Below are 22,670 nucleotides of genomic sequence, written 5' to 3' on the forward strand. Positions count from 1 at the left end.
CAGGAAACAAAGGATAAGCTCAGAGTGCACATGCTCTCTACCAATAATGGTCACATTATCAGAGGGATGAAAGAATTGAAGGGCAGGGAGACACACACCTCTGTTTTATCTTTGTGTCCACATTCCATCACAGCCTGTAGAATGTTAAAGGGTTTGCTTGGGTCAAGACATGAGCGCCTGACTTTTTTCTCGAATGTAAGAATGGGAGTGCCATTCACTGCTACTGTAGCCTGAACTTTACAACTTCTAAATTTAAAATGGGATTATATTACCTTGCACTATTCTTATCAAAATGGCCATGCACTCAAGGAGACAACTTTGACCTAAAGAGAGTTTCTCACTGCAAGTTTAGCACTAATGGAACTCGTAAAGACCCCATCCCCCTAATTCTCTTTTAAGATTACCTTCCAGAACTGGAAGTTGTGCTTTAGAAAAGCTATCTGATTTATGTGTCTTTTTTAAGAATGCTTGAAAGCAAGACTGAAAGGATCCCCAAGTGGTGGTAGCATGCGTAGTGGTTAACAAAGAAGGATTCATAAAAGATGATCTTTGTTAAAGGTCAGATGGCTTCCTAGCTAGAAAATACTTAGGTGGAAATGTCAAAAGGCTGGGGCTCACCTCTTTAATCAGAAGCCAAGGAAATTAAAATATTGTGTAAGGGTGTCTGAGGAAACAGACAACAGAGAGCGGTCTATGGAAATATACCACTAAGACAGAGAGAGGGTGAGAAAATGGCCCTCGGGTGCTTTAAAGGCATGAACACTAGAAGCAAATAATGACTGAGATTAAGAGAATAGTTTATTAGCAACACTGCATGATCTATGAGCAATCAAATATGCAGATCGTTCTCACCCAGGCACTCAAAATGCTTCTGAATAATTGTGACAAATGATTGTGCCAGCCACCCAGTGCTCCATCTCATTTATTGGTCACGACAACACCATGAGGATACATATTTTAATCTCCTTTTTATACAGGTGCAAACTCAAGCCTGAAAGATTTCCTAATTTTTCAGGTTCTGCAATACTTGGCACTAAATTATTAATAATAACAGTTAACGTGATTATTAGGTGCTTAATGAGCTTTCTGTGCATAGGCACTAGGCTCAATTTTACATAAAATTATCTCATTTAAACCTCACAGCAGTAATCTTGCAAGGTAGATACAAATCAAGGGATTCATGGTTCGTTAAGTATCTTGCCTAAGATCACACACCAGGATTGAAGTAATAGGACTCTACTGTGTAAGCTCTAGCCATTATCCTATACTGCTTTCAGTACCTTTATTTAAAGGTACATGTGGCAAAGTTGCAATCAGAATCCAGGTTTATCATTATGAACTCCTTTCTCTTTGTGATTAGTCTATACTGCCACTTGTTCTGGATGGTTTCCTATTAACTAAACGATCCCACCATGACCACCCTAATCCAGCACCCCGATTTTGACACTAATGCTAGAGTAACTGATTATGAGACCCTAGAATACAGATATTTATGATGGTAAGTTTCCCCCCACCCCAAGCATCAAGGTGAGCATATACTCGCCCTGGGGTTCCTGGTAAGCATTAAATTACCTTTTAAATTAAGTAAGAGAAAAATCAAGTGAATCTGGTCTAAGAGAAAAACTATTTTGTCACCTGAAAAGAGATTAAAAACTGAGAAGAAGAAGAAGAAGAAAAAAAAAGGTATACATTGGGACAATCGGCTGCCCACTGGCAATTGTCCTCAGCAGAGCCCAAACAGAAACACCATGAACATAAAACAGAATGGAAGTAGACCAGCTATACAATGTGCTCTTGTTCCTTTATTTTCCAGAAAAGTACCTTACTTCTAAAAACTCGAAAGTTCTTCATTTATAGTTATAACTGTGTCGTTGTCTATACACGCGTGTGAGAAAACCTGGGATATTGAAGCTCTGTGCCAAAAATATAGCGTCTCTTAAAAAGAACCAAAACAGCTGATTTGCCATCTCGTGTAAATGAATCACACCGCCAGAAAATGGTACCGCCCGATAAGCCGGGGAAACGTATTCCACAAATGAGTTTCTCGTCAATCTGTTTTCCTTCTTTTTCTTCCCCTCTTTTGAGTTTTTTCTAATCACATCCCTCCCTTCTTGCTCGCACTTGGAGCTAAAGATGAATAACTTGGGTAACGGGAATTTTTCAGCTTAGCAGATTTTATGAGCAAGATGGTTGGCACCCTCATTTGGGATTATTCTCTCCACTCAGAGCAGCGAGCATCAGCAGCCAAGTTTTGGGCGCCAAGAGCACAATGAGCAGCTTTCCCCAACTCAAACACCCCCTCCGAGTGGAACGTCTCTTTTTCCTTTCTAGGATGAAAGATTTGATCAAAATGGGCCACGGAGCCAATGTGTCATCATAGTTTAGTATATACTTGAAACATGGGGTTGGGTTTTGTTTTGGTCTACCTTTGATCTATTTTCCCCGTATTACTTTTTCTCCTCGTGATAAGGAACTGAGTAAGGCATCAAGTGAAAACTTGATGTCTTCTGGAAAACGTGGGAAAGAGGTGCGTGAGTAGTCAGCATTTTGAGTAAAAGTGGCTGGCTAACATAAACATTTGTGTTTTAAGAAGTAGTGATCAAGGGGGCGCCTGGGTAGCGCAGTCGTTAGGCGTCTGCCTTTGGCTCAGGGCATGATCCTGGCGTTCCAGGATCGAGTCCCACATCGGGCTCCTCCGCTATGAGCCTGCTTCTTCCTCTCCCACTCCCCCTGCTTGTGTTCCCTCTCTCGATGGCTGTCTCTCTGTCACATAAATAAATAAAATCTTTAAAAAAAAAAAAAAGTAGTGATCAAGGGATAAGAAATACTTTTGTAGTGTATACCTGTCATTGCTTAATTCAGATGTACTCCGTATAATGATTCTAAAAGGCTATTTCCTTTGTATTTTAAAACTTTAAACACTGTTTTGTGTTTATCAGTTTGAATTTCACTATTCCCAACATTGGACCACAATACATATTTCTAAGCCCCCAAAAAAGAAAAAAAATGACAAGAAGTGGCCATTCATACTAGACCAGCTCTGGAGAATCCATGTTATATATACTGGTTAGACCCCTCAGGGCAGATCCCCTGGGTATCCATCGAGAGATTTCCTTTTTATTTTGTGTGAACTTTCGTGCATAACTGCATTTTGTTGAGGAAATGTTCCTTGGTCTTTGTCAGAATCTCAGGAGTGAAAGAAAGGGTCCTAGAGAGTTTTTCTACCTCTCAGTAGAGAGAGAAAGTGATCCCACTTATTTCTTTTACTCTGCATAAATTGAAACCAATTTCATTTCAACTTTATTTTGTAAAGTAGCACTTATCAGAGAACCGATTTCTGTTCTTGTAAAATATACAGACATGTAGTGAAAATTCAGGGTACCAGTAAGGAGCCTAGTGAAATCTACCTGGTGTTTATTATCCTTCCTGTGGAAAAAGTTATTATTCACAGAAGTGGTGTTACATTCCGTGGTCAGTCATCAAACAAGGAAGGAATAAACACGACTCTTCACAGTTTCATCATGGGTATGCGCCTTGCTCAAAATGTATTAAAGGGGAGTATTTTCATCATGCTATTACTGAATAATTAAATTAGGCCAATGTTCTGTGGATGTGGAATAATGTAATTTACTTTGTTGAATGATTAGCCAATCAGATTTCTCTCATTTTCTAAGGCAATAGATTGACTAAAATGTGACCATAAACAAAATAGATTTTATTAGGCATAATCTACTTTGTAAACAAATGAAATTAATTCTTTGCCTGACCTAAAGCTTTGAAAATGAAAGACCAAAATTGAACACATGCTTCCAATTTTGGTTCTGTTACTAAGATGACACTTAATATAAAAGTTACAATTTAACTTCCCCTCAAGTATTCCATACTTGATACTAAATGACTCTTAGAAATATGTTCATCAACAGATGGGAGCCACTTATGGCCTCATAAACTCCAAAGCAAGTGAAATTATCTCAGCAAAATAGAAAGATTACAAGGAAGCCTCATCTGGTTATCTCAGAGATGATTAATGCATTGCGTATTGGTTCAATGGTGCAATGAATATTGACAGATAATCACCCTTCCTCATATGAAAGAAATACGGAGGAGATGAATGCTACTCATGTAGGTTTTTAATCAATCAATAAGCAATTTTAGCACGTGCCCTATGCTTGGAGCTGAGCTCAGTGCGGCGAGATGTGGAGCCAAGTGGCAGCACAGACCCTGTTCTAAAGGGATGGTCTGTCTTGGAAGAGAAGACTGACACACCTTGCGCGCTGCACAGGGTGACAGGCTGTGTTATGCTTACTTGCTATTAACCGCCCGGCATAGATACTGTGGGAGTTCTGAGAAGTCAACAATCAATGAAAAGTGGCCAAGGAAGGATCGTGGAGAACTTGATAATGTGCTGGCAGCGAAGTTTTGGGAATTGAGAAATGACCTCAGGAAAATTAGTGTGGAATTTTCTTAAAACCATATCCTGTGTTTTCCTTTTTGCTCTGTCTCCAGTGGTACCAGCCACCAATCTCTCCCCAGGCTACTCTGCTTCCCCGTCCTGCCAGGCCCCCAGTCCCGTTCTCCCCTGGGCCGGGAGAGTGAGATTTATAAAACGTCAGGCACATCGTGCTATTGCCCTGTCTGAAACCTCCAGTGGCTAATACTACACTTCTCATGAGACCCAGCGTCCTTCCCTTGATCTCCACAATCTGAGTGCCCTACAAGATATGGTCCCACCCTCCTCTTTGATTTCGTCTTGTGTCACTGTGCCCTTCCCGCTCATGCGACAACCACGCAGGCCATACCCTCTGTCCTTCTGCCTGGCCTGGCTCATCCCCATGCGAGGACCCTTTGCGCTTGCTGCCCCTGCCCGAAATGTTTGTCATTCAGATCTCTGCTCCAGTCGCTTCTCCCCAAATAGATTAGCTGTCTATTTCATGCAGTCTCTCCATTCCCCACCCTCCGCCCCCCGCTACTCACACTTTTCCACATCAGTCTGCTTTAGTGTTTGTTTCACACTTACCACCATGGACATTTTTCTTGTTTATTCATTTATTTGTCCATTATCTTCCTCCACCCACAAGAACATAAGTACCATAAGAGCAGGACCCTTTTCAGTTATTTGCTCGAAGGTGTTAAACCATACACGTATTAGATGCTCAATAAGTACTTCTCAGATGAATGCCGTACTTAATTCATTCTGCAGACAGCCAGTGACAGTAGTCTGGCCATGAAAAAATGTGCACAAGTGCTATGTTGATGGTGGGAGTGAACACTTCAGAGAAAAAATGAATAGAATTTGGTGTCTGAATATGGGAAGTGAAATAACAGTCTAAGACAGACATTAACATGAGGCCCCCGGGGTTCCTGCAGGAAGGCGATACTCTCAGTAGAAATATAAAAGTCATGGTTAAAAGCCACAGTTTATGAGTATATACTGCATATCGGGCATTATGTATGTATTTCATTTATTTTTCACAACTCCATTAGGTACGCATCATTCTCTGTTTTATAGATGGGTCAAGAAAAAACTGAGTCAACTACCACAAGTTGTTCAGTTAGAGAGCCTATTCCAGTGAGTGAGGTTGATTTGGTAGAAAAGTGCTGGTTTAATAGTAATTGACAATTGCACATTAAGCAACATGTGGATATTCATCGCAAACCCACTCTCCCCACTCATCCTCTTCCTACGGCCTCGGTCCAGGAGCTTTCCTTTAACTAAAGAGGACTGGAGCCCTGGCAGGGCTCAAGACAGGCAAACTGACCCTCCCTGCCATTTAGTATCAAGATACCCCTCCCCTCTCAGGAGGGAGCATGCTCTGATCCCGGGAATCTCAAAGGATGGATCATGAGTCACAGGCGAAGCAAGAGGGTTTTCCCACTGGTCTGAGGACTGATCTAGAAGTGCAAGTCTTGTCTTTGGTGTTCACAGGTGGCTGATGCTCAAATCCCTCCACTTTCAGTTACCATACTGGCGGTAGGCTAGTTACCAGTGGCCTTCAGTTACGGAGACCCTAAGAGAATTCCCTGTGTGGAGCCTGAGACTTCCTTCCGCAGGTTGGGCACAGTGTTCCCTTGAATGGGGGGTAGGTGGAATCAAGAAGCTGTGAAATTACTTCTGAGCCAGGTACGCCGAGATGTGTTTGCTCCGTCCAAAGAGCAGATTACAGAATCGTAGTGAGGCAAGGGAGGTGATGATGCCATGTCCGAAGGACCGTCAGAGAATTATGCTTGCTGGCTTGATGATATCAGTGTCTCTATAAATAGGTTAGACAGAAAATCCTGTCCATCAGGACTGGATATGAGAGAATTGTGATTGGGTATCAACACGAGTCCTGCCCTGCCCTCCCACTTGGCATTGCTGTTCCCAGGGCTCAAGTAGCTTTGGACTAGTAGGTAATGGGTGGTGGAAGAGGCATTTGCCCAAGTATATGCTGCTTCCCGGGACTTGGACTCTGCCTAAAGAAAGCAACGGAAAGGGTTGCTCAACCCCCAGCACCACCACCCACGTTGGCCAGTGTCCCATTCACACTTACTGAGGCTGGGCTGCATATGGCAACCGCCTCTCTGTGACCCTCCCATGTCCACTAGGAGCTCATTCTATACCAGCTCTGGGGAATGAGGTTGTATAAACACCGAAGACTCCCAGCCTCAGGCTAAAGGATCAGGACGAGTGCCGCTCCTACCTGGCCTTGCGAAGGAAGGGGGACCCAAAGGAGAATCCATGGCCAGGATTAGTCTTAGTCAATGTTTCCATGACATCTTGAATCGAGTAGAGTCATCTACAGGAGAAACAACTCATTTTGGAAACCCCAAAATGCCTCAAAATTTAGATTAAAATAGTATAAATATAAATTAAAATAAGATAAAACTGATAAAATGGAGCACATAAAGAGATAAGAGATACAAATATGCATTTTAATCATCACTTTGTTTCGGTAGAGATGTCTTCCTTCTGAGGCCCTCATCTCATAACTCACTCTGCTGCCCCTTGCCTCTCTGTCCTTCTTTGCTGTGAGTTTATGTCTTACTTTCTCCCTTCGCGTGCCTTCTCACCCTGAAATCCCCAAAGGAAGCCCCAGTCGGCCTGGCCTCAGGATCGCCATGGCATGATCTGGTGCCCGAGGCAACTCTGTCTTCCTAGTACAGGGCCAGAAGCCACGGTGGCTCTGAAGCCTGAGGGGCCTGCTCTGGACTGAGAGGGTTGGACCAGGCTTGGGGGAGGCAACCTTGGGTAAAGCTGAGTTGTCAAATAGGCAGGCAAGTAAGCCAGAGGGGCCTGCGTGTCGCTCAAAGATGCTGACACAGGCAAATCTGATCTGGGGCTGGCAGATGCTTAACCAAATAAGACGAATGGAATGTGTTCCTGCCAGTGTCACTGTTGCTCTCACAGCGTGGCCGTTCTCAGAACTCAAGTGGCTTTGGACCGGTAGGCAATGAATGGGAATGAAACAGGCCATTGAGCGTATGCCGCTTCCTGGGACTGAGTTCTCGCCCATGCCACTTCCACCATTGCCTTGATGTAGCTGTTCTCTTGGACTCTGCTTCTCTTTAAGGCTCATGTTTTGTTTTGTTTTGTTGCTCTTTACCAATAACGAGCCAATCCTCTCCGTGTTTTCCATTCTACAACCAGAGGGGAGATGGATTAATGGATTTAGCTAGTCACTGTCAACACACCTGAGCAGAAGCGATTGATCCAAACTTTCTCACTGGTTGCCAGCTGGCCTACGGATCAGCTGTCCTGAAAGCAGGTGCTCGCTCCTAATTAGTGTCCACCCCCATCACTTCATACGGGAATAGGGCCTGTTGCTCTGGTCATTTCAGTCTGAAGCTGGGAAGGCGGGCCTTCTGCGTGAGCTGCCCAGTGTCAAGGGAAAACCAGAGAAGAAAGGCACAGAGACAGGATGTGTTAACATTTTGAAGAAACCTACTATGTGTCAGGCACTCTACTAGGTACTTTGAAACTGCGTTTATCTAATACATTCTCAAAAAGACTCCTTTTTTTTTTCCTGCCACCAGAGTGTCTGAATCAGAGGGCTGATATTTTAGGATGGCCTTGGGTAAATGGGTCCAGAGAGGCTTTTTTGCTCAAAGTTGCTTCTAGGTTGTAGGGCTGCCTGCTCTGGGCAAGAGAATTCTTAGAAATCTATATTCAGCTCAGTAAGACGAGATTCCATAAGGGGTTCCTTTTCTCAGCCTTATTTTATACATATGTATAAACTCACACCATGAATATTTCCAAAGGGCAAGTGACACTTCCAAAGAGCAAAGTGTTTGAGATCCCAGATGCCAGCCAATGCCATCACTTCCATTTCAACATGTCCAAGAACAAATATTAGGATCCTCACTTTAAAAATGGGAAAACAGAACCAGAATGTTAATTGACTTCCTGTAACAACACTGGCTGTGCCTTTGTAATATCCTCTCATCTCTTAATATTTCCTTGCATTTTGGCCAGACTTCCAGCTGACTACCAACACCTGTGACTCACTGCCTGAAGGAGTTTACCCTGGCTTCCTGTAGAGCCGGCGAGAATTGCCAGACCTCTTCCCTGTAGGAGCCTCCAACCATGGCTGATGGGATTTGGTGGGATAACTCTGGAGCTCTGAAAGTTCCCCAGGAGAACTGAGATCCAGTTCCTCCTGTGCTAACTTTCTTTAAAATTCACCCTATCCTCTCTGCCTTCTCTTCCCTATCTTACTTTCCTATTATCCTACAGTATTTGCCAGAAGCAACTCCAAATTAGCCACTTGCCTCAAATCGTTGACTCAAGGTCTGCTTCTAGGGAAACACTGACCTAAAATCACCCAACTAATAGGTGTAGAGCCTGGTTGACCTGACTCAAAATTAAATGTTCTTTATACTTTGCGGACCTATCCAGCCACCATGTTCCAGGCCTCACGGCGGCTTTCTTCTCTCTTGCACTTAACATCTCCATCCTATGGAAGCAGCCCAGCCTTCTCCTCCACTGCTGACCTGGGGCTCTGGCCCTCCCTGGCCCCCTGGTCCACCCTGAGTTGGTCCCCAATTCCACTATCACCTCATGGACTCATTCCCCTTGCTTGCTAATCCATACCTATAACACCAAAAAAGAGAGAAAAAGAGGGAAGGAAGGAAGGAAGGAAGGAAGGAAGGAAGGAAGGAAGGAAAGAAGGGAGGGAGGGAGGAAGGAAGGAAGGAAGGAAGGAAGGAAGGAAGGAAGGAAACTTTACACATAGGCTTCCAACTCAGGGCAGCAGGCTTCCTCTTCCCCATTATACCCGTGAAAACAAGAGCAAGAAATGTCCAGCAAGTGCATTTTCTGGAAGAAGGTGTCAGAGTCAAGGTTGCCCCCCATGTCTCCTCCAGAACCCTCTCAGATATACACACTCTTGTTGTTGTTCATCTTCAACGCAAGGGGATGAGCAGCTGGTTGACAATTACTAATTTTTAGAAAACTCAACACCAACTTGGAGATATTAAAGAGGCCTATTCCAAATCGATTAGATATCTAGAATTGCAGTGAAATATCAAAATCCTTGCACTGCAACATCCACTTCTCTCCTTCTTTTACTGCAAATATCATTGACCGTCTTTGTCACTCTCCTCCCCATGGGACATGTGCAGACACACCCCAGAGAGAACATTGTGAGGATCAAACATTCGGAATGGATTTCACATTATCGCGCTGCAGCTCCTCGGTAAAGTTTCGAGTTTCTTTAAAAAGCAAAGTGTTGTGCTCATTCTTCCTGGGACAGAAGTGGAGAACTGGACTCTGTTCCTGACTCTTCCACTCACTCCACAGGGGGACCTTGGGCAAATTATTACAGAAGTAATTTTTATTTGTCCATAAATTTGAAAACAATAGCCTCATTTTTCTCAGGACAACTTAGAAGAAAGATAAAATGATAAATCTATAAAAGCACAATGAACTCCTTGGACAGAAGCCTTACCTACGTACATACATTGAGGTTACGTCTGTTTTCAGGTTCTGCTGGTTTCGCCAAACCAGGGAACAGCACCATTCTCAGTAGAAACTTCCCCCTTGATGTTGCCATCATGCCACATCCTCAGCGCTCATCTTTTACATTCCTTTGGCTTTAAGGGGAAAAAAAAGAGAGAGAGGAATTAAATCCAAAATTGAAAGAACTGGCAAATGAAATTAGAATTTCAATCCTTGCATCCAACGTGACTGTAGAAACGAGCTTGCTGGACCCGCTGGAATAGCCTCTCTACTGAAACTGTTGTTTTGGGTTCAAGCAGCTTCAGTGATTTAAAGATGGCAGCTGAGAGAGAACTAAAAGTCACTAGTTTCTCTGCCCCCCCCTCCCCCGCTAGCTCCAAGTGTTCATTATTTCTTCCTGGGACTGTACGGGTGCTTTCTTTTCTTCTGTTTTCTTTCATCATCCTTATCGCCACTCCCACTGATTTTTTTTTTTCTTTCCCATTTCTGTCTCAATTGTCGCCTGCCTTCTTTCTTCCACTCAGCTTTATCCCCGCTGAGCGCTTAGCATAGACTCTTAACTTTGTTGTGTTTTCAGTGAGTGAGAAGAGGAAAACAAGACTTAAAAAGCAGAGGGAAAACATTAATATTCACCTAGAAAATGCTTGTCACATAGAGATGCTCATAAATATTTAAGGAATAAATCAATAAAAATAACTAATATTTATAGAGAACATACTTTGTGTTAAGCACTCTACACACACTTCCTATCATTCAACTATGCTGCAAAGTAGATGCTATTATTATCCTCATTTTAGAGACAAGGAGGCTGAAGCTTAGAGCTAAAATAGGTGAGCCAAGGTTGCTCTGATAGAAAATGATGGAGAGAGGGGCCACAAAACCAGGGCCACATGACTCAAAAGTCCCAGTTCTCAACTACCGTCCTCTCTTGTGACAGACATATGCTTTATGCCTTACTTACATCAATTCATTAAATGGGCATTAAACAGGGAGTAAATTGCTTGATGTACGATGCAGCTGAAAAAAGCCACGAATGAGTAAGCCCAAGGTTAGAAAGACAGCATTGGCAGGAGCTGTGTTAACTTGGGCCGGTTACGTAAACTCCCTGAGCTTCGAGTCCTTCATCTGTAAAATGAACATAGCCCTATCTCGTTGGGGTTGATGCAGTGGTTAAATTAGCTTGCTCCATTCCCCTGGCCTTTTAACTAGGCAAACAAAATGAAGAAGAATATTCTAGAGAGATGAAATAAGTCACAGAGACAGGAAACAGAAGTGATTTTGCACGGCACACACTTTCTCCAAGAAACCCTCCCCACCCTCCAAGCTGGGATTGAACCCCCCTTTTCTTGCCCTCCTAGCATCAGCTCCTTCTGGTCTTGCCACCTGCCCTAAGCTTGGTAATTCTAGGTTTTCTTTTCTGTATCTCCCTCCCCTCCCCTGCCCCTGAGGCTGCCCCAGAAGAACAGGGACCAACTATGACTTGCTGGCTATGCCTCCAAAATGCAGCCCAGTGCCTGGCACCAAGTAAGTGCTCGGGAAACATTTGTTCAGTGAATAAGTGAAAATGGAAGAGCAAGGGGTGAGCATGGAGGAGACGGCTGATGGCGCTGGATATTCGGACTGTGGGCTCACACTCCTCCCCCATTGTCCCAATGTCCTGGTGGAAATGCAGTCCATCTTCATCCCTCTCATAATGAAGCAATCGGCTTCTGAAGCCCTTGACCTAAGATTGAGAGGAACAGCTGTGCACAGAGGTACCAGACAGAGACACACTGGTTTGCATCCTCAGAAAGGACCCGCTTTCAAGCATCCCACCCACTGCCCTCATCACCCTTATTAACCACTAGAAATAACTAGGGCTTCGGGATGGTATGAAGAAATCTAACTGCGCTCATATCTAGATAGAAGATAAATCACAAAAGATACATTACTAAAAGTAATGCTATATCATTAAACCAGAAAAATGTCAAAACTCAGTGATAGGAAGGGGCACATCTAATCACCAATATTATCATCATCAAATATAGCTGTTAATTGCCCACAAGTTCCCCCCACAACAGGCACAGGCACTGTGGACATTCTGACCTCAGAACAAAAACCAAAAAAACTGGGCTCAGGCAATGTCCCTTTTCCTCAAGCTGTGTGCCTTAAACAAGTTACTTAATGTTTCTGAGGTTCATCTGTAAAATGGAAGTAGAAGGTGACCGTAGTGATAGGTGGTGGTGTGTTACGGGTCTGGCACATGGCAGGCACTCAGGACCAGCAGATGTTGTGATCATTATGGCGGCTCTAAGTAATGCCTTCAAGGCCCATAAATTCAGCTAGTTCCTCCCCCAACCAACAACTTCCCAATCTGTATACCCAGCTCTGGACTCCTAACACCGACACCCCTATCTCTCAAGGGCACCTCAAACTCAAAAAGCCTGAAACTGAAGATAGTGAATACCCACCCCCACCCCATTGCCTCCCACGGGACCTGCTTCTCCCTCTCTGGGAAATGGGGAGCCATTCCTTACACTTCTTTCGCCCCCTCTCTTCCACTCTTACGGTCTGACCAATTTCCTAAATTTACTTCAAATAATTCCCTTTTTCTGCATTCTTACCTCATTGTCTTGGTTCCTGTCCTAAGAATTCCTGATGGACTATCACAGTTGTCTTTTACATCTAGATATGCTTGCCCCCAGCTGCACCTCCCCACTGCTGCTGGAATGTTCACTCTAAGTCCCTGTCTTATGGAAAATCCCTGTCATCCATATGGTAAAGTCTAGACTCTTTATATGGTCATGAGGAGTCAATCCCAACCTCAATTGCCTCTCCCTCTTATCTGCATCTGGTCCCCAAGGGTCTTCTCACTGTCAGCTTGTATAGTCTCTCCCATCCCTGGCTTGTTGACCTACAACTCCCAGTATCCTCCCAGATTCATCCCAGGCATCACTTCTCTGTGAAGTTTGCTCCCCAAAATTTCTTCAGACAAACGAAGTACTCTAGTCTCTGTTCCCCAATACCTTATGTATCCTTTCATTATGGCAATTATCACATTTTTTTCGTAAACTGCTTCTTTTTATCAATCCAATTAAACTTTGACCTCCTCAAGGGGCTATAAAAGTTTATCTATTTTATCTTTGTTTATACAATGCCAAACACAGCATATAGTAGTAGTTCAACATATGTGTGATGCATGAATGATCAAGTCCTGCAGTTACATAACAGCATAAGAGCAGATAAAGTCTTACAGAAGTACAATGCTTGTCAACTGCATAAAGCCAACGTGAGTTAATTGCCCAAACGAAGGGAAGTACAAGAATGATATTGCTCTTTACTTCAATTAAATTCAAAACATATGTTTATTCAAGAGACTATTCTAGAGGCTAGTGGAGATTCCACAGATTTATAACACTGCACACTGACCTTTAATAAGCTTAAAATAAATGGGAGAGCTAGTCACCTAAACAACCAACTATAACAACTAACCAGGGTAAAATAAAAGGTGCTCAACAAAAGACTTAACACTCAAACCAGGTCAGATTTTATGCCCTGCTGTCCCACTTCCGCTCCCCCAGTCTCCATTGGCATGCCGCTGAGGTTTTGCCACTATGGTAATAGACTAATTAATTGTGTAATTATTTGCTTAGGGTCTCTTTCCCTATAAGAATATCAGCTCCATGTGGGCAAGGATCGCATTTGTCTTACCCAGCCCACCCTCCTGGGCATCTAGCCCTGTGCCTAATGTGTGGTACACCCTCAGTGAGTTTAGAGGGAGAGAGAAAGCAATTAATGCCAATGTACAGAGCAGGCATATGGAAACAGAGGCCTTAAGAACCAAGAACAAAGCTTTCAGATTTACTGCAGACTTCATGAATAGTCCACAATTTTTTTTCCATTAGATTTCTTTGAATACTCATTTTGCTCATCCGTAGTGATCTATCTTTTAACTGACTTGGCAAGCGTATCCATTCTTCAAAGGTATTTATGGGAAACTATAGCTTTCTGCCTTGGTGTGCAATTTAGCTGTGGCTAAGAGAGTTTTCCCAATGAGAAAATCAAATAACAATGTGAGCTGGAATAAAATCACTTTTTTCACAGGTGGTACAGACTAAATGCTAACGTTGTTTTGAAGAGAGCAGAATCCCTTGCTGGAGTCGTGGGTGGTTTTCAGGGGGAAAGCAGGATTTTCTATCAGCCTAGGAGATTTGGAAAGTCCCAAGCAAGGGGGAGAACATGAGTGGAGGGTGGTGAGAGCCCAGTGGAAGCAAGTAGAAGACCGTATGTGTCAAGACAGGAGCAGAGCACAAAGTGACAAGCCCAGTGGTGACAGGCTGCCGAAGCCAGCTAAGGAATCCGGACTTGTGTTTATATATAGTTGAGCCAGTTCCAGATTTTAAGGGATGAAAAGTAAAATGTTTTAGGAAGACTTATTTGGCAATAATTTTCAGGGAGACCAATTAGTAGGATACTAAAGAATACCCAATTAAGAGATAATAAATGAAAAAGATTTTTAAGAGGCATTATGAGATGTAAATTAACCAATTTACTTTCTGATTGTTAAAGCATCTCTCAGATTTTGTGAGTGGGTGGCCAGAATGTAATAGAACCATTTCAGAAATAGAAAAAAGCGCAGGAGGAGCCACTTTGGGAAGGAACAAGATACGTTTGGCTTTATAGACATTTGCTTCGGGGACAAGCAGAACGAGGTGTCCTGAAGGAAAATAGGGATGGAAGAGTCTACTCTTTTTATTACTGTTGTTATTGTTATCGGCATGATGATGATGGTGGTGGAAATTCATCAGTATAAGCTTCAAATTTAAAATAACGTTATCTCATAGCCATATTATGGAAGCAGCCCAAGTGTCCATTGACTGATGAATGGATAAAGAAAATGTTGTGTACACACACACACACACACACACACACACCAGAATATTGCTCAGCCATAAAAAAGAATGAAATCTTACCATTTGCAACAACGTGGATAGATAGAGAGGGTATAATGCTAAGTGAAATAAGTCAGTCAGAGAAAGACAAATACCCTATGATTTCATTCATTTGTGGATTTCACTCAAATGTGGAATTTAAGAAACAAAACAAATGAACAAAGGGGGGAAGAAAGAGACAAACCAAAAAATGGACTCTTACCTATAGAGAACACACGGATGGTTACCAGAGGGGAGGTGGGTGGGGGATGGATGAAATACGCAATGGGGATTAAGACTATACTTATCATGTAAGCACTGAGTAATGTATAGAATTGTTGAATCACTATATTGTACACCTGAAACTAATATGACACTGTATGTTAACTGTATTGGAATTAAAATTAAAAACTTAATAAAAAATAATAATGAAATAAAATACCATTAATCTCAATTTTAGTAGTCCAAACCCCTCAGTCATGAAAAGCCTTTGCTGTGATTGAAAGAAATGGAGTGGGGATGGGCGTAGGAAGGAAGTCACCACACCCTAATAATGATTTTTATAAGGTAAGTGATGGTGAGATAAGGGGGCACTAGGAGAAGGTCTAGTGGCTGCAACAAGAAGCCTCCTGGGGTGTCGTTACTTAGAATTAACACCTAGCCCATCCCTTGGTTTACTCAGAGCTGAGGAAACTACCTAGTACTCAATAAACGAATAGGAGATTGAAGTTTCATGTATGAGCAATGAACTTTCCCCTCATGCAGTTATCTCCCTAGCCAAACTAGTCATTAGAAAGTAGTTTGGGGAACATGGACTTCCATCTGGTCTGTGTGAGGGCTGATGTGACATTCCCACCCATAGCAGACTATGTGTCTCTACTTAACTAAGATATTCACATCCGCCATATTTGATGTCTTTCTCTCCTGGATGGTTTGAGACAAACTCTTACTTTTTTACTTTCATTTGCAATACTCTAGTTGAGTGGTCCCTCAAATGCCATTACTGCCTGCAGAGCCCCTGGGGAGCTTGTTTAAGTTAGAGTCGGGAGGCGCCTGGGTGGCACAGCGGTTAAGCGTCTGCCTTCGGCTCAGGGCGTGATCCCGGCGTTGTGGGATCGAGCCCCACATCAGGGTCCTCTGCTATGAGCCTGCTTCTTCCTCTCCCACTCCCCCTGCTTGTGTTCCCTTTCTCGCTGGCTGTCTCTATCTCTGTCAAATAAATAAACACAATCTTTAAAAAAAAAAAAAAAGTTAGAGTCGGGAGGCCCACCCCCAAAGATTCTGCTTCCGTGTGTCCTCAGTGAGGCTGGGAGGCAGACTGCTGGCGAGCCTCCAGACGTCCCGGGCAGCAGGGAGTGACTTTGTACCAATCTGATTTGGCAGGCAGGTAGGACTCCGAGCCCTCCATCCTGCTTTACCATGAGCAGCTCTGCATGTACCTATTTTATTTGCGTTCTCTTCTGCCAAAGGTTTATTTGAATACAGATTTTCAGCACCCTGACAAGAATTGGTAAAGTATTTATCCAAGTTAACCTTGACCTTTCGATGAACACTTTTTCTTCGACAAGGTTATAAAACGGTTGTGTGGAAGCCATTCATGAAATAAAAATCGCATTTACTGCAAGAAATAAAGCAAACGAAATTTCTATTTTCATGAAAATCTATTTCCTCAGTCATTGCTCTCCAGTATAAATGAAAATGTAAAATTTCTGAATACCATATTGTCCGAGGCACTACCTGATTTTTAAATGTGTAGTAGTCATTGAAAAGAAGCTGAATTTCTCCTTCCACTTGATGCTTCAAGAAAATCTAAAATATCCCAAGTAAGAATGATTTGTATTTTAAAGTAACTATTTGTGCAAACACAACTCTGATTTTGTGTACATAAGAGGGACATCTTGGTTATGTGCAGGGAGTCATCGTACCACACTGGTTTTCCTATTTGGAATGAAACTAGCTGACACTAGTCTCTTTGACTTAAAAAGAAGAGGAAGAAAAATTAATCAATTAATTAATTAAAAAAGAAGAAGACTCATAATCATGATACAATCAAGGTATAGCCACTATCAATGTTTAGGAGAAGTTCACAAAGACCATAAGCTGGCATTGGCAAAAACACCATGGAAGTCTTTTTTGTAAATTTATTTTTTATTTAATTAAATATGGTATAAAGACAGGTGGAAGTGTAATATAATTGTGTAAATAAATCCTGTTAATAGATTTGTTTTTTACTGTATCCTGAAACTTGTGAAATAAAGAACCCCCCTCTGGTTTTTAAAAATCCCATTTACTCATTGAACAATTATTTCCTGATCATTTTCGATGTGTCAGGCAACATGCTAGGTACTGGAGATCCAACAGAGAATAGAAAAGGTAAGACCTCTGCAGTCATATTCTAGTGCAATAGAGTTGCATGGGGATGGGAGGAGTTAACGTAGAAGTAAGTAAGTAAAATCATTTCACATTGCAATAAATGCAATGAGGAAGATAATCAGGGTTCTCATTCAGGAACCTTATATGGGAGAGAATCTCAGAGGAGAACATGATTTAGAGAAGATGTGGACAGGGAATGCCTCCCTACAGAGGTGACTTTCTCAGAGCAAATAGAAGAACCAGGTGTGCTGGCTGCTAAGAGCTTGAGTAACTTAGTGGTCAGAGAATTGCAAAACCGGAAGTAGTGATGAGCTGCAAGGTTAGAGGATGGTGGTCAGAGAGACGATGGAGGTTGCATAGGCTCTGGTCTACGTGCAATGAAGAACGCTTCAGTTAAAAGTGAGGTGGTCAGGACCCCTGGGTGGCTCAGTCAGTTAAGTGTATGCCTTCTGCTCAGGTCATGATCCCAGGGTTCTGGGATCGAGTCCCACATGGGACTCCCTGCTCAGCGGGGAGCCTGCTTCTCCCTCTGCCCCTCCCCCTGCTCATGCTCTCTCTCTGACAAATAAAGAAAATCTTAAAAAAAAAAGAAGCGACATGGTCAAGGGGCTGAGAGTTTATTGGATGTCAGAGTCACCACACACAGTGACGAGAACGGGGATGAGAAGCAAAGTCTAAGCTAGGAGCTGAAGTCTTCAGTGCATGAAGCAGAAAGATCAGGTCTAAAGGCAACCGACAGCACAAGGAGGAGGAAGGGAAGTTCAGCAGAACACATGCACTTCACAGAAGCAGAAGCTTTTGCTGGTGGACATGTTCGAGAAGCAGCAGTGAAGTCCAAGGAAATTGTTCCCTGTCTTCTGGCCTGAGGGACAAGTGGTTCAAGTAAATAAAGTTGTGTCTACTTGAGAAACTACAAGGGAAGCAGAATTTTGGGGGCCAGCCAGGTTTCATGTAGAGAAAGTCATGGGAAACAAACATTCCAGAAGTCTCTGGAGATTAAAAGAGAATTTGATGACCACAAGCAGAAGGTCCAGAGGGCACAGTGGACGGCTGATTTCGTTTTTGTTCTTGTCAGTGGGGCAGGGAGAGAACTAATTAGGGTACGTGTAGAGACACACAAATTACAGTCTGGATAATAATGGACAGCTGGGGAATCTTGAAATTTACTAGGTCACTGGGATAAAACATTATTACTACTACTATAAATAATAATAGCAATTATTATTTATAGTTGTACTAGTAGAAGAAATAGCAGCAGAAATATATTGACGGTTTTATATCAGGCCTGTGCTAAGTACTCCCATGAAGTCAACCAATAACCCCATGATCCTCCAAAGCTCAAGTCAAATTTCATATCATCTGTGAAAACTTTATGGACTTCAGGTCATTGATCAGAGTAAAGATGGATTCAGGCTTTTGACATCATTCTGGCAGTCTCTGAGAAGACAGAAGACAAATGATTTTAGAGTTGAAACTCCAAACATGTGGCTCAATGCTAAGGAAGAATTGGACAGCAGTTTTATGGGGCTACCCAAGTTGGTGTGTGGTGATGAGGGCTTACTCACACAATCTTCTTGCACTAGAAAGAAGCACTCCCTACCCCTACCCCACTTAAAGCTCATCTAGTAGAAGGACCATGATGCCTGGAGGTGGCTCCCATCCACAGTGATTTATTTCTCCGCTCTTTTGCTCAATTTGCTAGGATAGTCCTAATCAACCTGGAAGACTTAATTCCATGAATTCATTCAACAAATATATGAGAGCAGTTACTATAGGCTATAGACCATTCTAGGCACTGGGGATACAGTGGTAACTATATGGATGGTTGGACGGATGGATGGATGGATGATAAATAGATAGATAGATAGATAGATAGATAGATAGATAGATAACCTCTAAGAAACTTTCCCCACCACTCCCTTCACCACTAGGCTGGTGGCCCCATGCATTATTTCCACAGCACATCATTTATTCATTAGTTTTCCAATAACATGCTGACAATTCTATATGTATATCTCTAGGCCAGTCTCCTCAACCGTCCTTTTCAAGTCTAAGTAAGATCATGTTACTTCTTTGCTCAGAGCCCTTCAAAGGCTCCCTACATTACCCAGAGTAAAAGCCAAAGTCCTTACAATTTTTATCCCTAACAGGACACCACCTTGTAAACCCTGTCTTCCATGTCTTGCCTTATGCAGTCATTGCAAGAACTGTAGGAAGGATGTAGTCAGATGAACAGTAGATTCCGATTCATCCCACTGACAAGAGAACTAAATTCTTGTTCTACTTTTCATACAACTTTATATAGCAGGGTATCAAGTAAACTTGTCTGGATTCCCTAATCATTCTTCACTTAGGAAGGAGGAAAGATTTCATACATGAATGAAATCATATGATTATAGCTATTAAGTTATTATGATAAACGAATTTTATAAAATAAAACATTTTCCAAGGGAAAAAATTATCTCTTTTTGCAGGTGCTTGGAAAACTGAAATGGTCATGAGGATTTTGTAGTTAACCTTGCTACAATTTTAAGTTGTAATGTATGACTTTGAACTCTTCTGTGCTTTAGAGAATACCCCAAAAACAACAACAACAAAAATTTCAATACAAATACAGCTACACTAACTAAATCAGTGCTTGCAGGTAATATGCTCCTGAATAGCTCAAGAATCATTGACCTACAGGATGATGGAGGACATTCTATTGTGTTACAGGCAAAGCTAAGATAAAAATTCAGGACACTCTCCTTTCCATCTTGTGGTTACCGTGTGTGTGTGTGTGTGTGTGTGTGTGTGTGTGTGTGTGCGCACACGCGCGCATATGCGCACATGCATTTTGAAAGGTTATATAATTGATAACCACAGATAACAAAGATAGTACAAAAATAATAACAGACTTACTATGATCATAGACTCAAATAGATACCAGTAGTTTTATCCTAATAATACTCAGATAATTTAGCATGAGAAAATCTATTAATGTAATGCAGCACATTAACATTAAATGAATGATAACATGAAGTAACCCAAATATATATAATATGAAATTGAAACTTTGGTGCAGAATGAAGCACGGATACCATTTTTCATTGTTATACTTTCTCTGAAGGAACTTACTAGAAAATGCATATTCAGCATGCTTTGCTAAATTGTTTTGACAGCTTACATGAAATGTGCTCTCCTCTCCTCAATAGTATTCTAACACAAATATGTTACAATTTGTGTATACCCACCTTTGTGAATATGCTTTCAATATTTCTCCTTCTCCATTTTAACAGAACCCCAAGTTCCACATACCTGAGGATCCCAAGGGAAAAAAGGAAAACCTTCTGCTCAACTCTGAGAGGCCAACTAGGGTCTTAAGGAAGACCAGCCACTCACAAGGAGAGGACCAAACTTTGGGTAAGACCACAGAGCCACCAACAATTAAGCTGAGTGAAAAACATGAAGGAACTAGGACCATTTTTAAGAAGTTCATCGAAATGAAGTGGCCATTGGACATTCGCCCTTTAAACAAAAGTTTAGTCAAAGACAACAGATGGAAGGAAACAGATGTGGCCCAGGAGACACGCAGGTCTTTCCTTCAGGAATTTTGCAAGAAGTATGGTGGGGTGAGTCGTCCTCAATCACATCTTTTTCATATGGTATCCAGGATCTATGTGGAAGATAAACACAAAATCTTATATTGTGAAGTACCCAAGGCTGGCTGCTCCAACTGGAAGAGAATTCTGATGGTGCTAAGTGGGTTGGCTTCCTCTGCATACAACATCTCCCATGATGCTGTTCACTACGGGAAGCATTTGAAAAAACTAGACAGCTTTGACCTAAAAGGGATATATACTCGTTTGAACACCTACACCAAAGCTGTTTTTGTTCGTGACCCCATGGAAAGGCTAGTGTCAGCATTTAGGGACAAATTTGAACACCCCAATAGCTATTACCATCCGGTATTTGGGAAGGCGATTATAAAGAAATATCGGCCAAATGCCTGTGAAGAAGCATTAAATAATGGATCTGGAGTCAAATTCAAAGAGTTTGTCCACTATTTGCTGGATTCCCACCGTCCCGTAGGGATGGACATTCACTGGGAAAAGGTCAGCAAACTCTGCTATCCATGTTTGATCAACTATGATTTTGTAGGGAAATTCGAAACTTTGGAAGAAGACGCCAATTACTTTTTACAGCTCGTGGGTGCTCCGAAAGAGCTGAAATTTCCAAACTTTAAGGACAGGCACTCTTCGGATGAAAGAACCAATACTCAGGTCGTGAGACAATATTTAAAGGATCTGACGAGAACTGAGAGACAATTAATCTATGACTTTTATTACTTGGACTATTTGATGTTTAATTACACCACTCCATTTTTGTAGTTTGCACTCATTTTCTAAAACCTTGTATTTACTCCATGATGATGGCCTCCAATCAGCTAACTGTAATTTTCCTACAATTCTCTGTATGAGAGAGAATTTAACTAAGTGCAGTTGTCTCGATTTAATGAAGGTTTTTTTCCCAAATAGGATGACACCAATTGGCACAAAGTTATAGGAAAATTACCTTACAGAGACGTGTAACCAACTTGACTTGCTCTAAAATGTTTGGGAAATAGCTGCTTTTGCATTATGGATTATATTATAGAAGCAATAACCTAGCCAGCTGCCACATTAGCTTCAACAGCCTCTTGCAACGGTAGGAAAAGGTCTAAAATAGCATGAGTATATGTCTACATCCTGGAATTTGTTGTCTAAAGTGCATGGATATATTTTTAGCAGTCTGTGACATACCACTCGAACATCGGAGAGTTTTCTTACACCCTGGAAATCTTTTTACCGACTGCAATGATAAATCAATTTTGAAATAATATTTTGGACCTAGGCATTTAACGTTAGATTGCAAGGCATATGTGATTTACAATATGAGAGTAGAGCAGAAAAACCAGATGAGGCTATGGCTTTTTATATTCAACAGGCAATAAAAAATGCACAACATGCTAAGATCAAACCAACAGAAACAACCTTCCTCTTCCAGAAGAACTTAAGGGAATTGATTCTGTTTTCTTTTGAGCCCTCTGTGCAGAGACAGAATGAACATAACCACTAAAGGTCTTTGCTTCTGAAGCAGGCGGTTGAGAAGTTTCAGCCTCGTCAGATATAAACGTGCTCCTAATTCTGGTTTAATTGGGCAGGGGGGAAATTGTTTCAGGATGGAATAATCATCAAAAACAAAAGTTGCCACTCTGAATGTAGGCCTCAAACAATAACAAAGTTTTATAAGAATATTATTGGAATCAAAGCATCATGTGCATAGCTTTGTACGTGGAATGTGCTCTAAGAATAGCTTTTGTTTCCAGTCCAATTACTTAGCTTGGGAATGACTTTTTAAAAACTCATATACGGCTTCAAAGATAGGTTATATTCTAGAGAATAAACAAAACAAGAGCCCCTAGAAACATT

The 22,670-nt window shown here is 42.0% G+C and overlaps 1 protein-coding gene across 2 annotated transcripts in view; it reads left to right on the forward strand.

The window, feature by feature from the left end:
• Positions 1-21,695, forward strand: part of CHST9 (carbohydrate sulfotransferase 9) — a 184,213-nt gene extending 162,518 nt beyond the window's left edge. For both annotated transcript variants that reach the window (XM_008690898.2, XM_040632621.1), the window contains one exon: positions 20,499-21,695. In XM_008690898.2, the coding sequence (XP_008689120.2) occupies positions 20,499-21,590 (1,092 nt within the window). In that variant the 3' untranslated portion in view covers positions 21,591-21,695. The remainder of the gene's footprint in view (positions 1-20,498) is intronic.
• Positions 21,696-22,670: the final 975 nt, after the last annotated feature.

The sequence above is a fragment of the Ursus maritimus genome, unplaced genomic scaffold (assembly GCF_017311325.1).
Source record: "Ursus maritimus isolate PB19 unplaced genomic scaffold, ASM1731132v1 scaffold_18, whole genome shotgun sequence".
NCBI classification, from domain to species: Eukaryota; Metazoa; Chordata; class Mammalia; order Carnivora; family Ursidae; genus Ursus; species Ursus maritimus.